This window comes from Protopterus annectens, chromosome 6.part0 (assembly GCF_019279795.1).
Source record: "Protopterus annectens isolate FY-2018-M chromosome 6.part0, PAN1.0, whole genome shotgun sequence".
NCBI classification, from domain to species: domain Eukaryota; kingdom Metazoa; phylum Chordata; order Ceratodontiformes; family Protopteridae; genus Protopterus; species Protopterus annectens.
The window spans coordinates 1,043,723,373-1,043,743,476 of NC_056737.1; the positions used below are offsets into that span (position 1 = coordinate 1,043,723,373).

At 39.7% G+C, this 20,104-nt stretch overlaps 1 protein-coding gene across 1 annotated transcript in view; it reads right to left on the reverse strand.

The window, feature by feature from the left end:
• Window positions 1-20,104, reverse strand: part of LGMN (legumain) — a 208,962-nt gene that overhangs the window by 68,038 nt on the left and 120,820 nt on the right. Inside the window, exons 7-8 of the mRNA XM_044074652.1 lie at window positions 19,774-19,836; window positions 13,163-13,229 (exon numbers count right to left, since the gene is read on the reverse strand). Coding sequence (XP_043930587.1) covers window positions 13,163-13,229; window positions 19,774-19,836 — 130 coding nt within the window. The remainder of the gene's footprint in view (window positions 1-13,162; window positions 13,230-19,773; window positions 19,837-20,104) is intronic.

Here is a 20,104-nt window from a genome sequence, read left to right on the forward strand (position 1 = left end):
GGGCACAGTCAATGTACCAGTACCATCTCTGATGGTTATGTTTCAGGCATGGTAATATATAAAAGAAGGGTTTGATGAGGATTCAATAAAGATCTAAGTGCGCACTTTACAGATGCAGCATGGAATACCATCCTAGTATCACAACATTATGAAACAACTAGCTGAAATCTTCCAAACAAAAATAAAAAAGCAAATCACATTTGCATAACAGAAGCGTTAGGAATAACAGCAACAGCTACGTTCTGGACAGGCAGTATCTGTGCCGCTACTTAAAATGTCTGTACTTTGCCTGAGCACTTTTACACATAACGTTCCACTTCATTCAAGTAAAAGTAAGCGACTGACTCATACACTCAGTCAGCGACTGACACAGATACTCTGTCACTGGCTTACTCAGTTTATGTACCAGAAGATGCCAAGTTGATTTCCAGCCTTTTAATTAATATGCAGGCTGCATCATTTCTCTCTGACACCGATCCCTATGACCCTAGCATGACTTTTTTTTTTTTTTTTTTTTTTTAAAGATGTCAATATTTTTTTTTTACAGACTTTTCTAATGCCATCGTTTTTATGGACCATCAGATGGCTGACAACCCAGGTGCTCAGCCAGATGTGTTTTGCTTACTTGTTTTTTTGCTCAAGTATCACAGTGCAAAAGCCTCACAGGAAGGCAATGTTCTTGACATGCTATGCAGAGAAGTTTAACTGGACAGCTTTTAAATAATGAAAGTTGCAATTACTATTGAAAGTTAAGTAGGAAGGTGTGATGTTCAATTTGTTCAAGAAAATAAATGACATAGCATTAAAACAGCTACAGTTTTACTGAGTTGGTTGCATCTGTATCTAAACAGGCAAAAATGTAGTCAGCACAGACTACAGGTTTTCATCACATGAAAGAGATATATCTGAACAGCAAATTTGAACATACAAGCATACGAAATGTGACAGTGGAAGTATAGCATTGACTCTGAGTCAAACCCAAGTTACATCCACCCTTCTTCAGAGCTGCAATTTACACCATAGCTGCAACTATCTCTGTTGTTTGTTTCATTTATTTCTGAATCCTCAGCTGTTAAAGGAATGCTAGTAAACAGTGGCTCACAAAATCAAATTAGTTCTCTAGGAGTTGCAAAAATGCAAACTAAAGAAACAGGAGGTGCTTTAAAGGGACAGCAATCATTAGCGGACTGGAGTTCCGCTGTGGTGACCCCTAACCGGGAAACGCCGATAGACAACAACTCACTATAGTACAAATAGCAGTACCACTACTGCATTTCTCCTGGCGGATCATTATGGATTCAGACGTTTAACTGCTTTGAAAAGCACACACAAACACAAAACAATGAGTGGTTTAGTACCCCAGTTAGAAATAGGAAGATATGGATAAAGACAAAAGGCAAAAGCATGCATCAAAGGATCAATCAAAGCAGCTTTTTACTGAATGGTTTCGTTCTGTCAGGATAGTACTTGAATTGCCTGTGGACATCCAAGGTACGAAGTAGCCTTTCTTCCTCATTTTTAGGTTGATGAAGCGCACTAGGAAAGTGCGTGAAAGCGCTTGTTCTCTTCTCTAATTAAATTGTTTATATTTTTATACATCGTGGTTCGTGGTGGTTCCTTGTGATCTACAAGTCATTTTTAGGTTTAGGTAAGAAAACAGGGAGATGGAAAGTTTGGCTTAAAGTAAAATTGAATACTACTTTAGACATAAAAGGAGGATTAGATCTCAAAGAAAGCCTGTGGAAAATGAGTTAGAACAGACTACCATAAGGGCTTGTATCTCAGACATTCTTCTTGCAGAGGTCAGAGCAATAAGTAAAACACTTTACATGATAAGAATGTCAAGTTAGCCAGACTAGCTGGTTCAAATGGAGCAAGTGTTAGCTTCTCTAACACAATTAAGATACAAAGGAGGGGCCACCTGTTTTCTTGGTGGCCTGTTGTGCAAAAACCCTTTCAAAAATACTTTCACATAGGAATGCATTGAAAGACAAGGATCCCTGGACAGACATGCTGAAATGGCCAAATAATGGAACTTGATGGAGGAGTAAGAAAGGCCACAGGACAATACTTCACACAAATACTTGTAAAGCCACAGAAAGACTAGCCTTGGATGGGTGCTGGTTATGTTGTTGCACCATTTAGAAAACCTTTTCCATTTGCTAATATATGACCTTCTAGTAGCAGGTTTTCTTGCCTCCATTAGTATCTGCTGCACACCCTCAATAAATAGGTGTCTAATGGGAAAGACCCCGATCTTGTGTGAGTAAATCCATTCTGTGAGGAATCTTGAAGTAATTGCCCCTGGCCATTTCCAAAAGAAGGGACAGCCATTGTTGCCTGGGCCAGAAGGAGTCACCATAATGATCTTGGTGTCCTTCTGAATCTTCAGAAGTACCCTGGATACCCATGGAAAGGGTGAAAAAGCATACAGGAACATTCCTGTCCAAGAAAAGGAAAAAGCATCCGTCTCTTCCAGACCTTGCACGGAGCCGTAGAGCAGAATCTTGCCAGCTGATTATTCAGACAGGAAGCATACAGGACTACTTCAGGAATTCCCCAGAGATGGATCAAAGCTTGGAAGACCCCAAGTCTAGTTTCCATTTGTGAGGGTCTGTACTTGTCCTGCTCAGCTTGTCTGCCAAACAGTTTTGCTCTGACAGAATGTATGATGCCTGTAGAGTGAGACTGTTCTGTGAAGCTATATCCCAAGCTGACACTGCTAGTGTGCAAAGGGGGCAATAATTGGTTCCCTCTTCCTTTTTGATGTACATAACTGTGGTATTTTCTGTGACAACTTGAATGGGTCTGGGGGACCAAAGAGGATTCAGAGAGGTGAGTGCTTTGATCAAGGCAAAAATCTCTTTTACACTTATGTGCTTGCATCTGTCCTTGGTATTCTACACATCCTGCACTTTTGTCCCTCCCAAAACTGCTCCTCAAGCAAAATCTGAGGCATCTGTGGTGACTGACTGCTCTGCAGCCTGATGGGAGAAGGGGAGACCTGAATTTAGAGAAATTCGCTGTCTCCACCAAATAATTTCTCTTCTCACAAACCCCAGCTAACTGAAAACTATGAATGAAAAATGCTGAGATTTTTGCTGTTGTTACTGAGGGAGGAGCTACAATTATTCCCTCAAGGATAGCAGACATAACTGAAACCATTACCTGCATAAAATGATTTACTCCTACGCTGAACCATTCACCCATTGATCAACTTCTCCCCCCATTTTCTACATGGGGTTGAGGTGAACTGTTGCTGTCTCTCTCTGTTCTATGTCACACTCCTGCCTTCTTCAACACTCTTGCCTGACTGTCACAGATCTTCTCTCACACAATCCATCCACCTCTTTGTTGGATGCCCTCATTTCCTCGACTTCTTGCCTGTCCCAAATCTTCCTCACCAGAATTTCTTCTGCTTTTTTGCACATGGCCCAAACCACTGCATTCTGTTCTCTTTGATCTTTTCTATAATTGGAGCTACTTTGGCTTCTGCTCTTATGTCCTCATTTCTTCGTCTGTCCTACAGTGTGCATCTTACCACCCGTCTCAGGCACTTCATTTCCATCACCTCTAGCTTTCTCATCTACTCTGCCTTTACTGCCCAGGATTCTGTTGCTACTATACAATAGTACTGGTTGCACCATTGTTTCGTATACCTTGCTTTTCAGCTTCTTTGGCATTTTTCTGTCATGTACTACACCTGACACTCTATGGCAGTTGGCTGCAGCCCCTCTGATTCTAGCTTTGACCTCTTCATTCAGACTTCCTTTCTCCTCAGCCACCCCTCCCAGACAGTTAACTTGTTCCACTATCTTCCCTTCTATCACAATTCTCAGCTTCTTCTGATTTCCACTTGCTCAAATTACCACCGTCTTACCTGTGCTCAGTTTCATCCCATATGCCTTCACTTTACATTCCATTACCTGTGCTCAGTTTCATCCCATATGCCTTCACTTTACATTCCATTACCTGTGCTCAGTTTCAACCCATATGCCTTCACTTTACATTCCATTACCTGTGCTCAGTTTCAACCCATATGCCTTCACTTTACATTCCATTACCTTTGCTCAGTTTCATCCCATATGCCTTCACTTTACATTCCATTACCTGTGCTCAGTTTCATCCCATATGCCTTCACTTTACATTCCATTACCTGTGCTCAGTTTCATCCCATATGCCTTCACTTTACATTCCATTCCCCTATCCTTTGCTGAAGTTCTTGCTCAGTCTGCCTGTAATACTACATAATCTACATAAAGCAACTGGTCTCTTCCAACCTGTTTGCTAATGTAATCCATCACCAGTATGAACAGCAGCAGGCTCAGAGTTGAACCCTGATGCACACCCACTCCCACTGGAAATCCCTCTGCGAGACCAAATATTGTTCGTACTTGAGTCATTGGGTCCTTGTATACAGTTGTACACAGTTTGCACTAATTCTACCAATGTTTCTGGAACTTTGAACCACTGCAGGACTTCCCAAATCAGCTTTCTTGGGACTTTGTCAGATGCTTTTTCCAAGTCTAGGAATGCCCGCCATGTTGGATTCTTTCTTCATCTCTAGCTTCTTTTCAACTATCTGTCTCACTGCAAACTGGAGCCACATGGGTGGGGTAAAAGTAATAAAGCACGAGAGGCCATTCTAGACTTCTGTCTGGCAAATGACTTGATAGTAGCCAACACGTGGTTCAGAAAGAGAGACAGAAAAACAGTCACAAGATCACATACAAGAGTGGTCAACGTGCCACTTAAGTAAACTTCCTCCTAGTAAGTAAATGGCACTGGGATAGAATGTGTGAGGACTACATAACAGATATATGGCCGAGCCAGGTATGGAAATAAGGTAAATAAATAATGCTGGTGGTAGAATGCAGAAATCCAGGAAGTCAACAAACAAACGAAGGAGTGCAGGAAAAAGTGGGAGATAGAAAAGACGGAACAGACTGGGCAGGAATACTGGCTGGCTAACATGCAGGCTAAGAAAGGAGTTGCAACAGCAAAGAACAGGGCATTAGAGACACTCTACTAGCTTATGGAAAATAAGTCTGTAAGTGGAACAAAGAAACTATATCAGGTTTCAAGGCAAAGACAGAAAAAGAAGATAGTCAGACATCCTTCTTAAGGATGTGAGTAACAACCTCCTCACCAGTCTACAGGACATAAAGGACAGACGGAAGGCGTACTTCCAGCAACTTCTGAATGAAGAAAACCCCACAGAAGCTGTACTGCTCCAGACACAGCCTATGGTGGGAGAAGAGGAGGAGCCCACCATAGAAGACGTCAGAACAGCACTAAGGAAAATGAAGACAGGGACAGCAGCAGGCTCAGATGGGGTCACGGCAGATACGATAAAGATGATGGGTGAGATAGGGGAGAAATGGCTCCTGAGGGTACTCAGAGCAGTGTGGAGAGAAAGGCGCATCACATATGACTGGAGAATAAGTATACTTGTGCCAGTGTACAAGATCAAAGTGGACATCCACAGCTGTGGGCAGTACAGAGGTATCAAACTCCTGTCACACTGCATGAAAGTTCTGGAGAAGGTGACCGATAAACGGATATGCACAGCAGTAGAAAGTAAGATGGGATGTGAACAGTTTGGATTCAGATCAGGAGACAGCAAAACTGACCCTAAGGTGAACATTGCATTTTATTCCAGAATATGCAGTGTATATACAATTTTAAGAAACCAAGCACATTTATTCCCTGTCTCATTCCTAAGTTGTTGGCGTTTGAAAAAAAATATGAAAAATAAATTAGGGCTGTTTCATCTCAGCATTTTATTTTTCCTTTTTACAATCTTATGAGTTATGACAAAACCATTTTTCATGACGTATGCAATGACAGTAACACTTTCGTACAAACTGCTGACACAGGGGTTGATTCGCTTTGATTATCCTGATTACTCTAACAAAGTGTTCGCTATGTTATTCAGTGATAGTAATTATGAACAACCTTCTCTCAGTCACATATCTAGATCTCACAGACTGATCAATGACTACAACAGACTTCTGGGGCCTTATTTGAGCCAACACTGTTGACTACTTATGTATTTGTAATCCTAAAATTAGATGTGGGTTTGGTCTGCCAACAGTTCACAAGTCTCTAGAAGACCTCTATTTTGATTAATTGTATCTAGTGCTACTAGTAATACAAAGGCTACAGTGATTTTATAATCTGAAAAATGCTGTATTTAAAATTTCTTCTTGTTTAAGAAATTGCTTTAATTTGGTAAAATCAAACAGTTTAAACTAAGTGAGCAATATATTTCAGTTCCCACTGATGTTGAATCTGCATTCTGTGACTAGCAAAGACAATAGCCTTGAACATTTTTTGATCATTTTGTGCAAGTTCAGTGATTTTCTTTTAAGCAAGGTCAGACTCGAGTCATGTTAGATGTTGTTTTAACCAATAACTATATTGTCCTCGTCAATAAACATTTTATACCAAAAAAGTAGTTATCAAGGGTGCCACAATGACACCCAGTTGTGATAATTTATTTATGCCAAAATGGGTTAATTTACATATTTATGCACCTGTTCACTGACAATTACATTTTCTGAGCATTTTGCTAACATATTTTTGATTTTGACTAATGATGTGAACTCCTTGGATTCTTTTTTTTTATATACTTTTAAACTGTATTCTGTTTTTCTTTTTTTTAAGTTTATATACAAATACAACGTTAAAAAGAGATTCACTTTTTGGATTTTTTTATTACTGAACACACCGGTAATTTCACTTACCACCATTCACATAAGAGGTCACAAGTGAACACAGAAGCCTCAGAGTTGAACCCTGATGCACACCCACCCCCACTGGGAATCCTTCATGCATTCTTCATGGCTAAAAGGAAATATTGTCAAGGGTTATGGCATAAGAAAAGCAGAGTGACTGTAAACTATTACATCTTCTCTTTAGAAAATAAATCTTAGAGGGTTTTATCTGTAGTGGGTATCCCTCCATAAAGGTTTTGAACAAAACAGAAGTTACTGCTGTAGTGGTTTGAGAAATTCCACATATATGCCACACTCTTCTGTTTCACAGGTAGCTATCTGTTCAAATCCAGCTAGCTATACTGAAGCTGACAGAACATACTGTATGAATTTACCTTCTATTGTAGATCTAAATCAAACAGAGGACATCATAAAAAAAATAAATAGTGAATTCAAAGTAGCAGTGGTAATCTAGCCAGGCTTTTTGAGGATGAACCAAATTTGCAGGAAATCCTGCAGGATAATTTTAAGATTGAGAGGAATCTGAAGCACCGGTATGGGATGAGATTTTGCGGTTGTAATCAATGTTTGTTTATTAATACTAAAGACATAGTTACTAAATGATGCGTTTTTAAAGTTCCTGATTTGTTTGCATTCCTTTCAACCAATGTTGTTACTCCTGCTTATAACTTCTCATATACTGCTTTTTACATACAGAGAACTAAACAGAGGTTAAGGCTAAGAACTTGAGCATTACATGTCTACATTAACTGGTAACAGTAACAATGCAATAGCCAGTCATTCCTCTATATGCTTCTATTTTAACATTTTTTTTCCACATTTATTTTTGTGACCTCTGATCGCTGAGGTGACATAGAAGAATTTTTTCTAGAATTGAAGAAATATTTGTGGCAAGTGAGACGATGATTTTTTAAGGCAATACTAAAACTCAGACCTTTAAAAGCAGTAATTGTTTTCAATTGGTTTGTGAGTTGTAACAGGACAGTTTTCATTATAGGTGTTTTTCTTTTTATTTAAAATCTTGTTTCTGCAAGTGCATAATTCACACTCTGAAGAAGTCCTGCACAGGACAGAAGCAACTTTTGTGACTTATGTTATATTTTAGTAAGCCTTGGTTTCATTTTCTGGATTACATGCCAGATTCATTTCTTTTTTCATTTCTGTGAAACCTCACCACATGTCTGGCATAGACTCTTTGGACTGATTTGGAAGAAGGGGGCAGTTTTTTCACAGGATGGTCGTTATAAGTTGCACCTAAAGCACAGCTTGTACTGTTAGTGAAAGAAGAGATCTTTTATGAAATTTTCAAGCATAATCCACATTCCTAATGAAGTATTCAAAAAGACACAGAGACTAAATAACATGCTTGTGTTTCCTGTCACCAGCTTATTAGCCTCTTTATACAATCTCTCACACTGTCCTATGACTGTGGTTTGCTATCTCATTATACATTCATCCTTACTATGTCTGGACTACATTTTACAGACTGTCTATCACTCCGACATACTCCAGCCTGAAGCACTGGTGGTGTGATACGTGAGGAGTAGGTAATGGCCTTCATTTGACTCTATTCCCATTTCATATTCCTCTTGCAGTGGCTGCCCTTGTTATTTCATAAACATCCTCTCATTTTCCATTTACTGAAGGATTAGTAGCCCTTTTTCGTGTGAAATAACATTTTAAGAGAAAATCATACGGAAATTATGCATCAGTCCTGGTAAACAGCAACTGAGTTACATCAGAAAGGTTTAACAGAACAGTTTACACTAAGGTAATGGAAAAAAATCCCTAAATGGTCTTGGTTGACTGGGGTTTGGTTCTTTTATTATGTTAATTGATAAATACCAGAAAATGATCACTGAGTGACAGTGGGGGTACCTAGACATCTGTGACTTTTTCAGGTATAGTTTCAATTAACTAGTCCAGCAGACATCATTGTCCAGACTGGTTTTTGAGATAAGTAGGCTTCAAGATCCACTGGGTAAGACTTATTTTGTTCAAGAGGTTTCTGCAATGTCCTTACTTATAAACGCAGTTTCTATTAAGGTTATCCCTTCAACATTTTGTAGGTGTTTTGAATTTTAGGACAGGGAGAAGAACAAGACTTTGCTACTTAAAGAAAACAAAATAAGGTCCATGTCAACACAGGCAGTGCCAGGAACCCAGAGAATATCACTGCTCACTGAAAAACAACCAGCTTCAAAAGTTCAACAATATTTGTAACAAATGGTGAATTTTTGAGCAATTTTGGCCCAGCAACCTGGGACTGCATCAGAACATACTATGACTCTCACTAGTTTAACAGTTGTTTGTTAATTAATTCACCATTCACTAAACATGACTGGACAAATGTAATTAAGGAATGAATCAAAGAACTAACTAGAGAATTAGTGTGGCAAATTCGGTTAGACTCTACAACACTCCCTAGATTAAATGAATACATTAAAGTCCATCCTGTGCTAAATATCAGGGCTGCCAAGCTATGATTACGTAAGACACATATCTGCTTTTTATTTTGGGTTCCTTCACAACATTATTACTTTTCTGGTTTACAGTTATACCAGTGTCTTATACCGTAATTCATTCGTGTTTTTTTTTATTATGAGTGCCATTTTTAAATATTACTAATTGTACTTATAACTTATTATAGTTTAAAAGTTTAAGAGCTTTTAAGTTTTTTCAATGCTTTTTAGTTAACTCATTGATTAATTGCTTAATTATATTTGTCCAATAATGTTTAGTGAACAATTAATTAATTAACAACTGTATTTAAACTAGTCGATTTTAACTTTATATTATGTTCTGATGAAGTCCAGAGTTGCTAGGACAAAAGCACTCAACAATTCACTGTTTGTTACAAATAAACTATCACTGAACTTTTGAAGCTGGTCATTTTTCAGTTTGCAGTGATATTCCCTGGATTCCTGGCATTGCCTGGGACGATATGGACCTTATTTTGCCGTTTACTAGTTTTCTTTTAGGTCACATGGCAAACACACTGTTTTGGTTCTCAGTGAAATACTCAAAGAAGTAAAGCTGTCAGGAGATGCAGCCAAGCAAACAGGCTGTAAGGGCCTTAGGTTTGTTAACGTAGGCTAGTATAAACCTGTATATTTTTTACTGTCTAATGCTGTGAAGGATATTTTAAATATGTCTTGTTTCAACAAGTGTAACAACTGACAATGTTATTTCTGTTCTTACAAGTTACCAGTAAAAAATAACATTATTTAAGATATAATATAGAAGTGTTTCTGCTACATCTGCAATTCCAATGGTCCTACTGAATTAATTTCCACAAAGTACAACTCATTTTTATTCTTAGAAATTATACTCAATGACAACTTAATGCGGCCTTTGGGAATATATCACAACTGAAAACATAACAGTTTGTAATACTAATATGCAACTGACATTTTGAAAATGTTAAAGCTTCTTCACTAATACTGCTTAGGCACTTAAGTTCAGGTTTAAAGGAAAAATACAATTTTGTTACCTAGGCATGAAAAGTCACATGTTTGGAAACGGTCATTTATTGTCAGGACTAACAAGCTTTTATCTTGGAATACAGTCTCCAGGCAGCAGTAATGCTGATATACCTAACATTCTAAAGGTCTGGCATCTACCTGCAATATGGCTGGTACAAATTAAGTGGAAAACAGCCATCTTTAAACCACAAAAAAGTCTTTTGCACTAACATGCTGCATCCAATGTCAGCATTAGCTCCCCCTCTTAACAGTGCCGGAAAATAATGTCATCTTTTGAAATGGGAAGTACACATGAAACGAGAGTGACACAGCAAAATACAAGCAGCAACATATACTGGTTTAATAGCACATATAGTTCTTTAGTAAAAATCTTTAGGAAAGTTAGATTAAAAACAAACACACGGCACTATGAAGGCAGTTAATGGTCTTCGGGGCTGCACTGCCGAATGATGAAATAAATAGCAAATGGCACTATACATCATTACCAGGAATGCAGCTGGTGAGGCAATACAGATAGATGAAAATTCTAGAGCACAGAACACAACAGTGTTCATTCCATGCCATTCCTCTAATGTTCTTGGCAAACACACACACGTGTGTGTGTGTGTGTGTGTGTGTGTGTGTGTGTGTACATCCCAACTTGATGCTACCCTTCTCTAACCTGATCTCCCCTGATGACAGGTGGAATTCTCAGCATTACTTATTATGAGAGTATCTTCAGTTATTCAGACACAGGTAGCACTGTTTATTTCTATCAATACCAGCTATCATATCCAGTTATGTTAAGTTCTACTGCAAATATGTGCCACGTGTTCTACTCCAAAAGGAACTATATATTCAGTTTATCAACTACATACCTGCAGTGCCAATCTAACTTTTAAATCTTTGTCTCATGGCCTAGGATGCAGCTGAAAACTGTCCCTGGAGCTCTTCACTCACCCAGTTAACAAAGAAAGAAATAAGAAAAACTAACACTGAATCATTTCCATGTTTCTGATGCGGTGACATGAATCTCAAATTGTACACTAACATGCTTTCTTTTAAAGAATTCAGTTATGAGTTAGGAACACAATCAATGGTATGCTACACAACTAATGCCGCACCTGCACATGTGTGAGACAGAAGGACTGCCTTCCAGGCACATAACTTTAAAGATGTGGAAGAGGATGGTTAAAAGGGTGGAGAAAAAAGTGTTACTTTTAATTCCCTAAAATGGTTGCGATGTACATTACAAGTAAATGAATGTGCATCCCCGGATGCTGAAACATTGCTGTAGCATTTCACTATTGGTAAGTGTGTAAACAGATTGTTACTTCAGCCCCTGAGCACTAATCCCACAACAGACCAATAGCAGTGTTCCTACAAACCCACACATAATATCCCTAGTACATACTAAACTTAAGGCTGCTTACTTTAGTAATTCCTTCACACACACACACGTATACATGCATGCACACAAAAGTGTGCACACACACACACACACACAGATACACACATACCACTCCGCTTTTGAAAAACGTGTCCCAGTTGTCTTTATCACTTTTCACTTTTTTCAGCAGCTTGTACAATTAGTCAGTATTTTTTCAGTTGATAAGTTAAAATATTCTTCCGTGTAAATAACTACCAGTTTCAGTGAATGATGAAAATTATAGTAATGTATTAAGCTTAGTTTGCTATAGCTGAGTTTATGCATTGAGCACATTACCCCTTTTGAACTGACTGCAAATTTAAGCTGTACAGCATTCTTATCATAAATAGCTTTAATTTCAAATACAAACCTGTTTAATGTATAAATAGGTGAATGAATGTATAAATGTGTGTGCAAAGGTAAATAATTAAACCATAAGGAGTATGGATGGATACAAGTATCATGTTGAATGAATACATACTGTCACTGGTGACACCCTGACACCGTTTGCAAAAATTGGAAAAAAGGTTGTGGATGGATGGATTTACAGTATCATGCAAAATATGTGTTTTTTTTTTTTTTGTCTGTTTGCTGGATCTTGGTTCCTTTTCAGCCATGACTTACGCACAATTACAGTTCTAACATTAAAACAGTCAGTATACTACAAAGCAATACAATCATTAAATATAAAACAAGTTTAATAACTGTATGATGTTTCTAATTTATGCAGTTTTAATAACTGAAATATTTTCACATATCTACTTTTTTCACACTTAACACATACAAGGATGACCAACAGCATTATCCTGTTAGACTGACAAAGCAAACACTGAGATATTTATTAATGGAAGACACAGCAAAAGGACATTGGCAGTTTTTATTTACCACCTGCTCTACGACTGGCCACTACCATTTACACCATCTGAGAAAATCAAATGTCAGTGAATAAAATGCCAGTTTGCCCGTGAGCACAATGACTGTATTTGTGAAAGGTCTGCTGTATCACTAAATGTGCGGGAATTTAAACAGTCCTGCATAGCTCCCAACCAATTAGGGACAAATTTCCACAGAATCAGAGACAAATCGAGAAATAATCAGGGACAAACAGGGACACTTTTAAAATGTCAGTGCTGTTAGCTTAAGACATTGACAGATTACGACAATGTGGCTTAACAGACATTTCATGAAGTAAGAGAATTCTACAGCTCTAATTATTTTTATTATTTAGTAAGCGGAATTCACCACTTTTTCTCCAAAAGTTACCAAAGTTTGGAGGGATTAAGAGGGATAGAGCTAAACTTTGAGTCAAAATCAGGGACAGTTGAGAGGTATACAGTCCTGCCTTATCAATTTTTCTAAAACACTACTTTGCATTTACTCTTGGTGTAGGAAGGAAATTATTATTACAAAGATTGTTTATTTTTTATCTTAAGCCTAGATGCAGACGTTTATGATCATTTATCATTGGAACATCCCTGATTTCATGTCAGTCCCACACACTAACTTAAAAAAAAAAGTGTCACACTTACCATTTATGTTGTCTGGCAGATCCACCATCATTGATCCAGACTCACAAGCTTCAATGTAAAACACCATCTGCAGAAACAAACGACCGCAACAGTAGTTATTTATTCATTTATTTGCAAAACTGGCAGATACAGTCTTTTTTTACTGTTTTTTCAGGTTTTGGTTGTTTTAGTTGTTTTCAGGTAAAGTCTGGAATTCGTGGTTTGAACAGGGTGGTTGTGAATAACTAGCAATCTGCATGTATTTAATAAGAGTAAGGTAAGATGTAATGAGCTAATGCATTAGCTACAACACCAAAGGGTTGCAGACACAACTTTATAAATGGTACTGTAACACCATGTATGCAATAAGATAAGTAATGTAGGCGGTTGAGTTCTACTGCCACTGGAATTGTAAAACAGACAAACCTTACAGTATTGCAGCAGCACTCTGATGGTGCAGTCTAGCACTTACAACATCCCTGTTACAGAACAATATAATCATAGCAGAGGTACCTGATCCTCACTGTAATGGACTACAGATATTAGACAGGCAAGCAGGAAGAGTGTAGTTTTCCAATGGTGTGGATATGTAGTAACAGTGGTGATGATGCATCATATCTAGGCTGCTTCCTGCATTCACTGACAAATCACAGAATGACACATGCAATTCTTTTATAATGACTGGATTAAAGTACAGTTGTGTACAGACTTATTGTAACAGAAAGTTCACACCAGGGAATCATACCAACAGCTCTACTAGATAGGGGCCAAGGGTACTAGCTGCTAGATCAAGTGCCTAGGGAACTAACAAAACGGGTGGTGAATACCGCACAACGTGGCTGGGCTAATATATGCCTTCGGGCAGATAGTGTCCTACGGATCACTGTTGCACTATTCCCAACATATGGGTTTTCATTGTGCACATCCGGCTGAGATAGCAAAGCTTCACCTTCCCTAGGTCATACGTCAGACACATGACCTCAGCTCCTATGCATAGGGGTACAAGGAAAATGTACAAGCATGTATCCTCAGATTATCTCCAAGCCAGTGGCCTGAAGACTACTGAAACAGGAGATCGGTCAGCTAGGAGGAGTGTAGCTCGAAATGGTAAGAAAAAACACCCCATACCCACATAAGAGAGCAAAAGCTAGAGGAAAAGTGGGGACAACTACAACAGAAGTAAGTGAGAGAAGACTGGATTGAGGATGGGATAGAATAGTGCAACAGTGATCAGTAGGCCATCTACCATTATGGAAAGTTCTTAAACAATTGTACTACGTCCTGAATGAAATCCCTGTTGCAGTATGCCTGATAAATGGTGATTCCCACAGCTAAGAAAGGAAGGAAGGGTGGAAGGGTGGTTGGCTATTGAGAAGATGAAGAGAGTTATCCACCAGTCCAGACAGGACTGACATAACAAAGCCTATCCCAGACTTGGAGAAATTATCAATTTTGTAGTGTTTGGTAAAGGTGTGTACAAAGGACCAAGTGTCTGCCTCCAAGACAGACCTGGAATCTGTTCCTTCGTGCAAAGCTCGTGAGGAAATGACTACCCTAGCAGAATGTGCTTTAGAGCAGAAAAGCAAGGTCTTACCATGGTGTGAGTAGCAGATGGAAATGGCCTTTGAAATACAGACTGCAAAAGTTTGTTGGAGACTTGTATCCTTTATGACCCCTAAGCTGGGACAGTCAAAGAGCTGGTCAGTCTTTCTGAAGGACTTAGTTTTCTCTAGGAAAAATCTGAGTTGCCTGTGAATGTCCAGAGGAATGTAAGATCCTTTCCCTCTATTTTGGAGATTGAGGAAAAGGATGATGAATGGTCCGATTGAGGGACAGCTTGTTCACTACTTTAGGCATGAAGGATGTGTTAGCCCTGAGAGTCACCCTGTCTCTGTGAAAAATAAGTAAAGGAGAAATAGTCACGAGAGCTTCTAGCTTAAAAGCCCTTCTGGCAAAGGTGAGAGCCAAGAGGGGGATTGTTTTCCAAATACAGAATTTCAGAGAAGTGGAAGATGCTGGTTCAAAAGGATGTAAAATACGTTTCTCTAGCACAAAATTAAGATCCCAAAGAGGAGAGATGTGTTTGCTTGGTGGGTTAACATAAAGAACTCCCGTGAAGAAAAGCTTGACTTCCAGCCTAGCCATAAGTGGAGGCCTAAGAGGGAAGTAGGCATTGACAGCAGACAAATGAGCTTTAATGGCCAAATAAGATAAGCCAAGAAGCTCGCAGAGGTAATGCAATACTGTAGGGACCTATGCTAAGAGTGTACCATGACTATGCTTGCAACACTAGACAGAAAAATGTATCCATTTAGCCATGTAAGATTTTCTGGTAGTAGGTCTCCTAGCCTGTTGCAGGACTTCTACCACCTCTCCAGAGAAGACGTGTCATTGGGGTATTAAAATTCTTTCATCCAGATGGTTAGGCAGAGGGATGGGAGATTCAGGTGAAGTAGCAGTCCTTTTCTCTGAGTAATCGGGACCAGCTATAGAAGAATCCTTTGGTAATTGCCTTTTAACAGGTGAAACAGCAGGAGGAACCGATGTTGCCTCAGCCAAAAAGCAGCCAGTAATAGGAGCTTGGGTGTCTACTTTTCTGTCTTAAGAATTTTTGGAATTAGAGGCATAGGATGGAAGTCATAGGGAAACTTCCCTGTCCAAAGAAATGAGACAGCATGTGTCCTCCAGGCTATGGGGCAAGGGTCCTGGTGCAGAACTGGGGAAGCTGATGGATGTTTGGGGAAGCAAAGAGGTGGAGTGCAATATTGTGGAAGACCTCTCTGTTTCCACTCATGTGGATCTCACACAGAGCAACTTATGCAGTCTGCTAGCACATTGTTCTGAGAGGAGATGCATGTGGCTGTGAGCGTGATGTTCCATTTGAGATGTTAATTTTCAAGCCTCAGTGCTAACCTGTACAGTTGGTAAGACATGGTGCCTGTTTATGTACCACATGACTGTAGTGTTGTCTGTGTGAACTTGGAGTGGTCCAGGTCTCCAAAAGTGGGCATAAATTTGAAGAGATTGCAGAAGAGCTCTCATTTCTTTCAGGTTGATGAGTTGTTTCAGGAACTTGGGGTTGCAATTTCCCCTGCATATTTTGTGTGATCCTGTCCAAGCCCCCATGCTTTGTCCAAGGTATCCATGTGAACCTGTTGAGGAGGAGGTTTGGAAGGTAATCATGAATTGAGGATGACCTCCACCTTCTTGAGGCAAGGGAAGAAGTGAATCAGGGAGTCCAAAGGATGGCAGTGGTGGGACCACACAAACTTCAGGTACAATTGAATTTTCCTCACGTGAAGTTTGGCCAGGAGGAGCATAGGGATGGTGACTGCCATGAATCACAAAGCCCTTAGGTTCTCCCTTGCAGAGCAGTGTGCTGCAGAGGAGAGGTCTTGAAAGTAAATAGACAGGCAAATAACCTCCTCCTGGGGCAGGGAGGCATGTATTTTATTTGTGTCCAGCCTGCATCCTAGAAACACTAGGTCCTGTGCAATGACCATTATGTGATTTTTTTTTTTGTAGTTTATAATGAAACCCAGACTTGTCAGAAGATGGAGGGTGAACTGAAGATGCTGATGAAGAAGGTCTGGGGAAAGAGCCTGGATCAGAAGATCGTCCAGATAGGGGGAAAATATACATTCCTTCAGTGCGTCAGAAAGCTACTAGAGGCACTAGGCATTTTGTGGACATTCCTGGGGCAGTGGAAAGACCAAACGACAGAGCAGTAAACTGACAGTGCAATGAGCCACAGAAAGGCCTGAGGAATCTCCTGCAAGAGGAGAGAATGGAAATGCGCAGGTAGGCATCCTTGACATCTAATGACACTAAGAAGGCCAATGGGAGGATGAAAGGTAGAAGAATGTGAAGAGAGAGCACTCTGAAAGATGACACAGTCAGGTAAGTGTTCAGGATGGATCGCCATTGCCCTTTTCTTTGGACTAGAAAATAGTGGAATAATAGCCTTTTCCCATGAATTCTTTTGGGACTTGCTTGATTGTACCCTGATTTAAGAGGTTATGAATGATGGGAGTCAGAGGGGATATTTGATTTGGAGGAGAAAATGTGATGCCTCTCAGAGGGGGAATGTTTTCCCAAGACACTATTCCTGATGATGGCGGGGACCCACTCTTCTGTGGTAATAGCTTCTCACCAGTCCAGGGAAAGCAACAACCTTTGGGAAAGAGGAGTAATAGGGCTGGGGCCAGGGGGAGGGATGCTGCATGAACAGTCACAGGTTTTTGCCTCCAAAGGGTGGCCTCCCTGCTGGAGGTTTCCTTTGAAATTCAGAGTATCTTTTCCTGGATGTTTTCCTTCGTTTCTGGACTATCCTTGGATTCTTTCTAATGAAGCAGGAATATTAAGCTGGGTAGTTGCTATGGTATCTAGGAACTAAGGAGAGTATGATCTGTCTGCAGTCTTTCATGGTCATACCTTGGTCTTGGCAATGACTTTAACAGATTGGCTGCCAGTGGGCCAAACAATAAGTCTTTGTCAAAGGGCAAAGCTAGAATACAAAAAGTCTTTGTCAAAGGGCAAAGCTAGAATTTGTGATTCAAAGTCCTCAGGCACAGGCTGACTGCAAAGATATGCACATCTACAGATAAGAGATCCCATGGCAGCAGCCCTAGGAGAAGCACTCACAGCACTGTAATTGCACTTAAAGCTGTGTCTGGAAATCTGAGTGGCCTGTGAAAGTAAGCTCTGCATCTGTTCTTTACAGTCTGCTCTAGGAGGATCCCAGATAACATTAAGGAGTTAAGAAAACAAATCAAACGCATAGCCATACTATCGTTATCAGTAGGTAAGGCATCAGCACTGGGCAGAAGCTTGGAGGGCTTATCTGAGGAGAAAAAGAGATAATGCAGACGGATCTGCCAGAGGGTTCTTAAATAGATATTTCAGGTAATCAGGGATATTGTAAAACCTGCCTGCTTTCTTAGGAGCTAGTGGTTGAGAATCTGCTGCAGAAGAGATAGACTGAAAGGTGTCCTGGAAAGCCTCAAGCACAGCACAGACTGGAAAAGGGGCAGGGGTACCCATCTCCAAGACTATGCAGTACCTCTTCTGAAAAAAGATCTGAGTAGACTGGCAATCAAAGTGTTTTATCATGCTCTGTGTACTTTTCACAAAAGAAGCCTCCTCTACAGCAGAATCTGGTGAGATGGAGTTCCCTTCATCAATAGAGATTTGCCCTAAAGAATGCAGATGAGAGAAATAGTCCAGAGAATGGTCAGAGTCATAGTCCTGCTCCTCATCAGAGGAAGAGAAAACCAGAGTAGTTTTAAGAGGAGTAGCCTGTGGTTGTAGAGAACAGAAGGTGGGATGCTTCAAAGGTATAAAATGCTTTGAATAGTCCTTGTAAAATGTCCATCTATTTCTCTCTAGATGTTGAGGGGAGGGCCACATGCTTGGTCTTCTGTTTTTTTCTTTTTAGGTGTGATGTGACATCCACCTGGATGAAATGTGAGGGATTGGAGCCATGGCTGACCTCTATTAAAGAGCCTGGGATCTCTGCTCTAAATAAAATCGGAGGGATGCCATGCAATCCCTCTTTAATGATAAGATGCGGTTCCTTGGCTGTACTGGCAGCCTGCAAGGCCTCAGGAGACATTTTGGCCTTTGATGGGGTCTTGGTTGCAGGTAGCTGAGAAGCAGCCTGATGTATTGCTGACTTTGAAACCCCAGTGGGTACGTTGGAGTCAAAAAGAATGGACCGCAGATCTGCTCAAGGTCTTTTAAATGGTTTTCTTTGGAAGCAGACGGACGTCTGATGAACTGGAGTCAGCCATCTTGTATTGGGCCAAGCATTTTAAAAAGCTGGGTCTCAAGGAAAGTGTTGCAAGTAGACAGCCTAGACCTAAAGGTTTTTGGAATGAACAACTGACAGACAGAGGAAGATTTATGATTGTGTTCTGGGTCTAGGCAAAAAAGACACTTGGTGTGCACGTCCTTGTATGGAATTTGCCTACCGTACTTGCACTGACACCTCCTAGCTGACATCTACAAATTTAACAAAAATTCAAAGACAAAAAGGAAGGTTCCCAACAAGGCATTTATCTGGACAGATGAATGGAGCAAAGGTACCAATGACCAAACAACAAACAGTCTGACAGATGCATGACCTGCTTTTGGGCTGGATGTGAAATAGTCAGAGGACACATGCTTGTACACATGTCGGAGGATACATGCTTGTGCGCATGTCCTTATACCTCTATGATATGAACTGCATACAGCAAAAGTACAAATGTGACAATGCAGGACAAACAAGAAGAAAGACCATTAGGTATGTGTATAAATTCAAATATAACACAACTCCTGTATTTTAACGACAGTTTTTGATGTTACCATAAAATTTCAGCCAATAAACAGCACTGACGGGTACCAGAGAATCAGTATGGATCAGTTTTAGAATTTATAATGCAAGAGGTCAGTGATGTCTTTCCATTAATCAAACCATTCTAAGTTCCTTCCACTTACCTATTTCAGTCATATCATGTAGAGAAAGACACTACCACAGAGATAAATAGAACTTGTAACACGATTACAGATGTAGCAGAATATATCCTTCCGCAATGATTAAATGACGCAAAGAAATCAAAAGACATGCAAGAATGAGAAGCTAAACATACCTTGCCATATTTCTTGTTTTTGTGCATGTATGTAATTGTTGCATTTAAGTCTTCAACGTGAAGCTGTAAGATAAATAAATGTAATAAAAATTGTGCATTTAATAAACATGAAACTAAAGTTAAAGATGCAAACTTCTGGGTATAACTAAAGAATACAGCTAAAGAAGGCAGCACTCAACAGATTCAAACTCCTCACGATAACTTATTTAAATTACAGTAAAATATTAAACAGTAAGTGCCCCTGTCCTATTGCAATTTTAAAGGACTTCATCAAATGATTAATAAAAATGCAACAGGATGAAAGGGCTTGCTGTTTCATTTTTCACTAAAT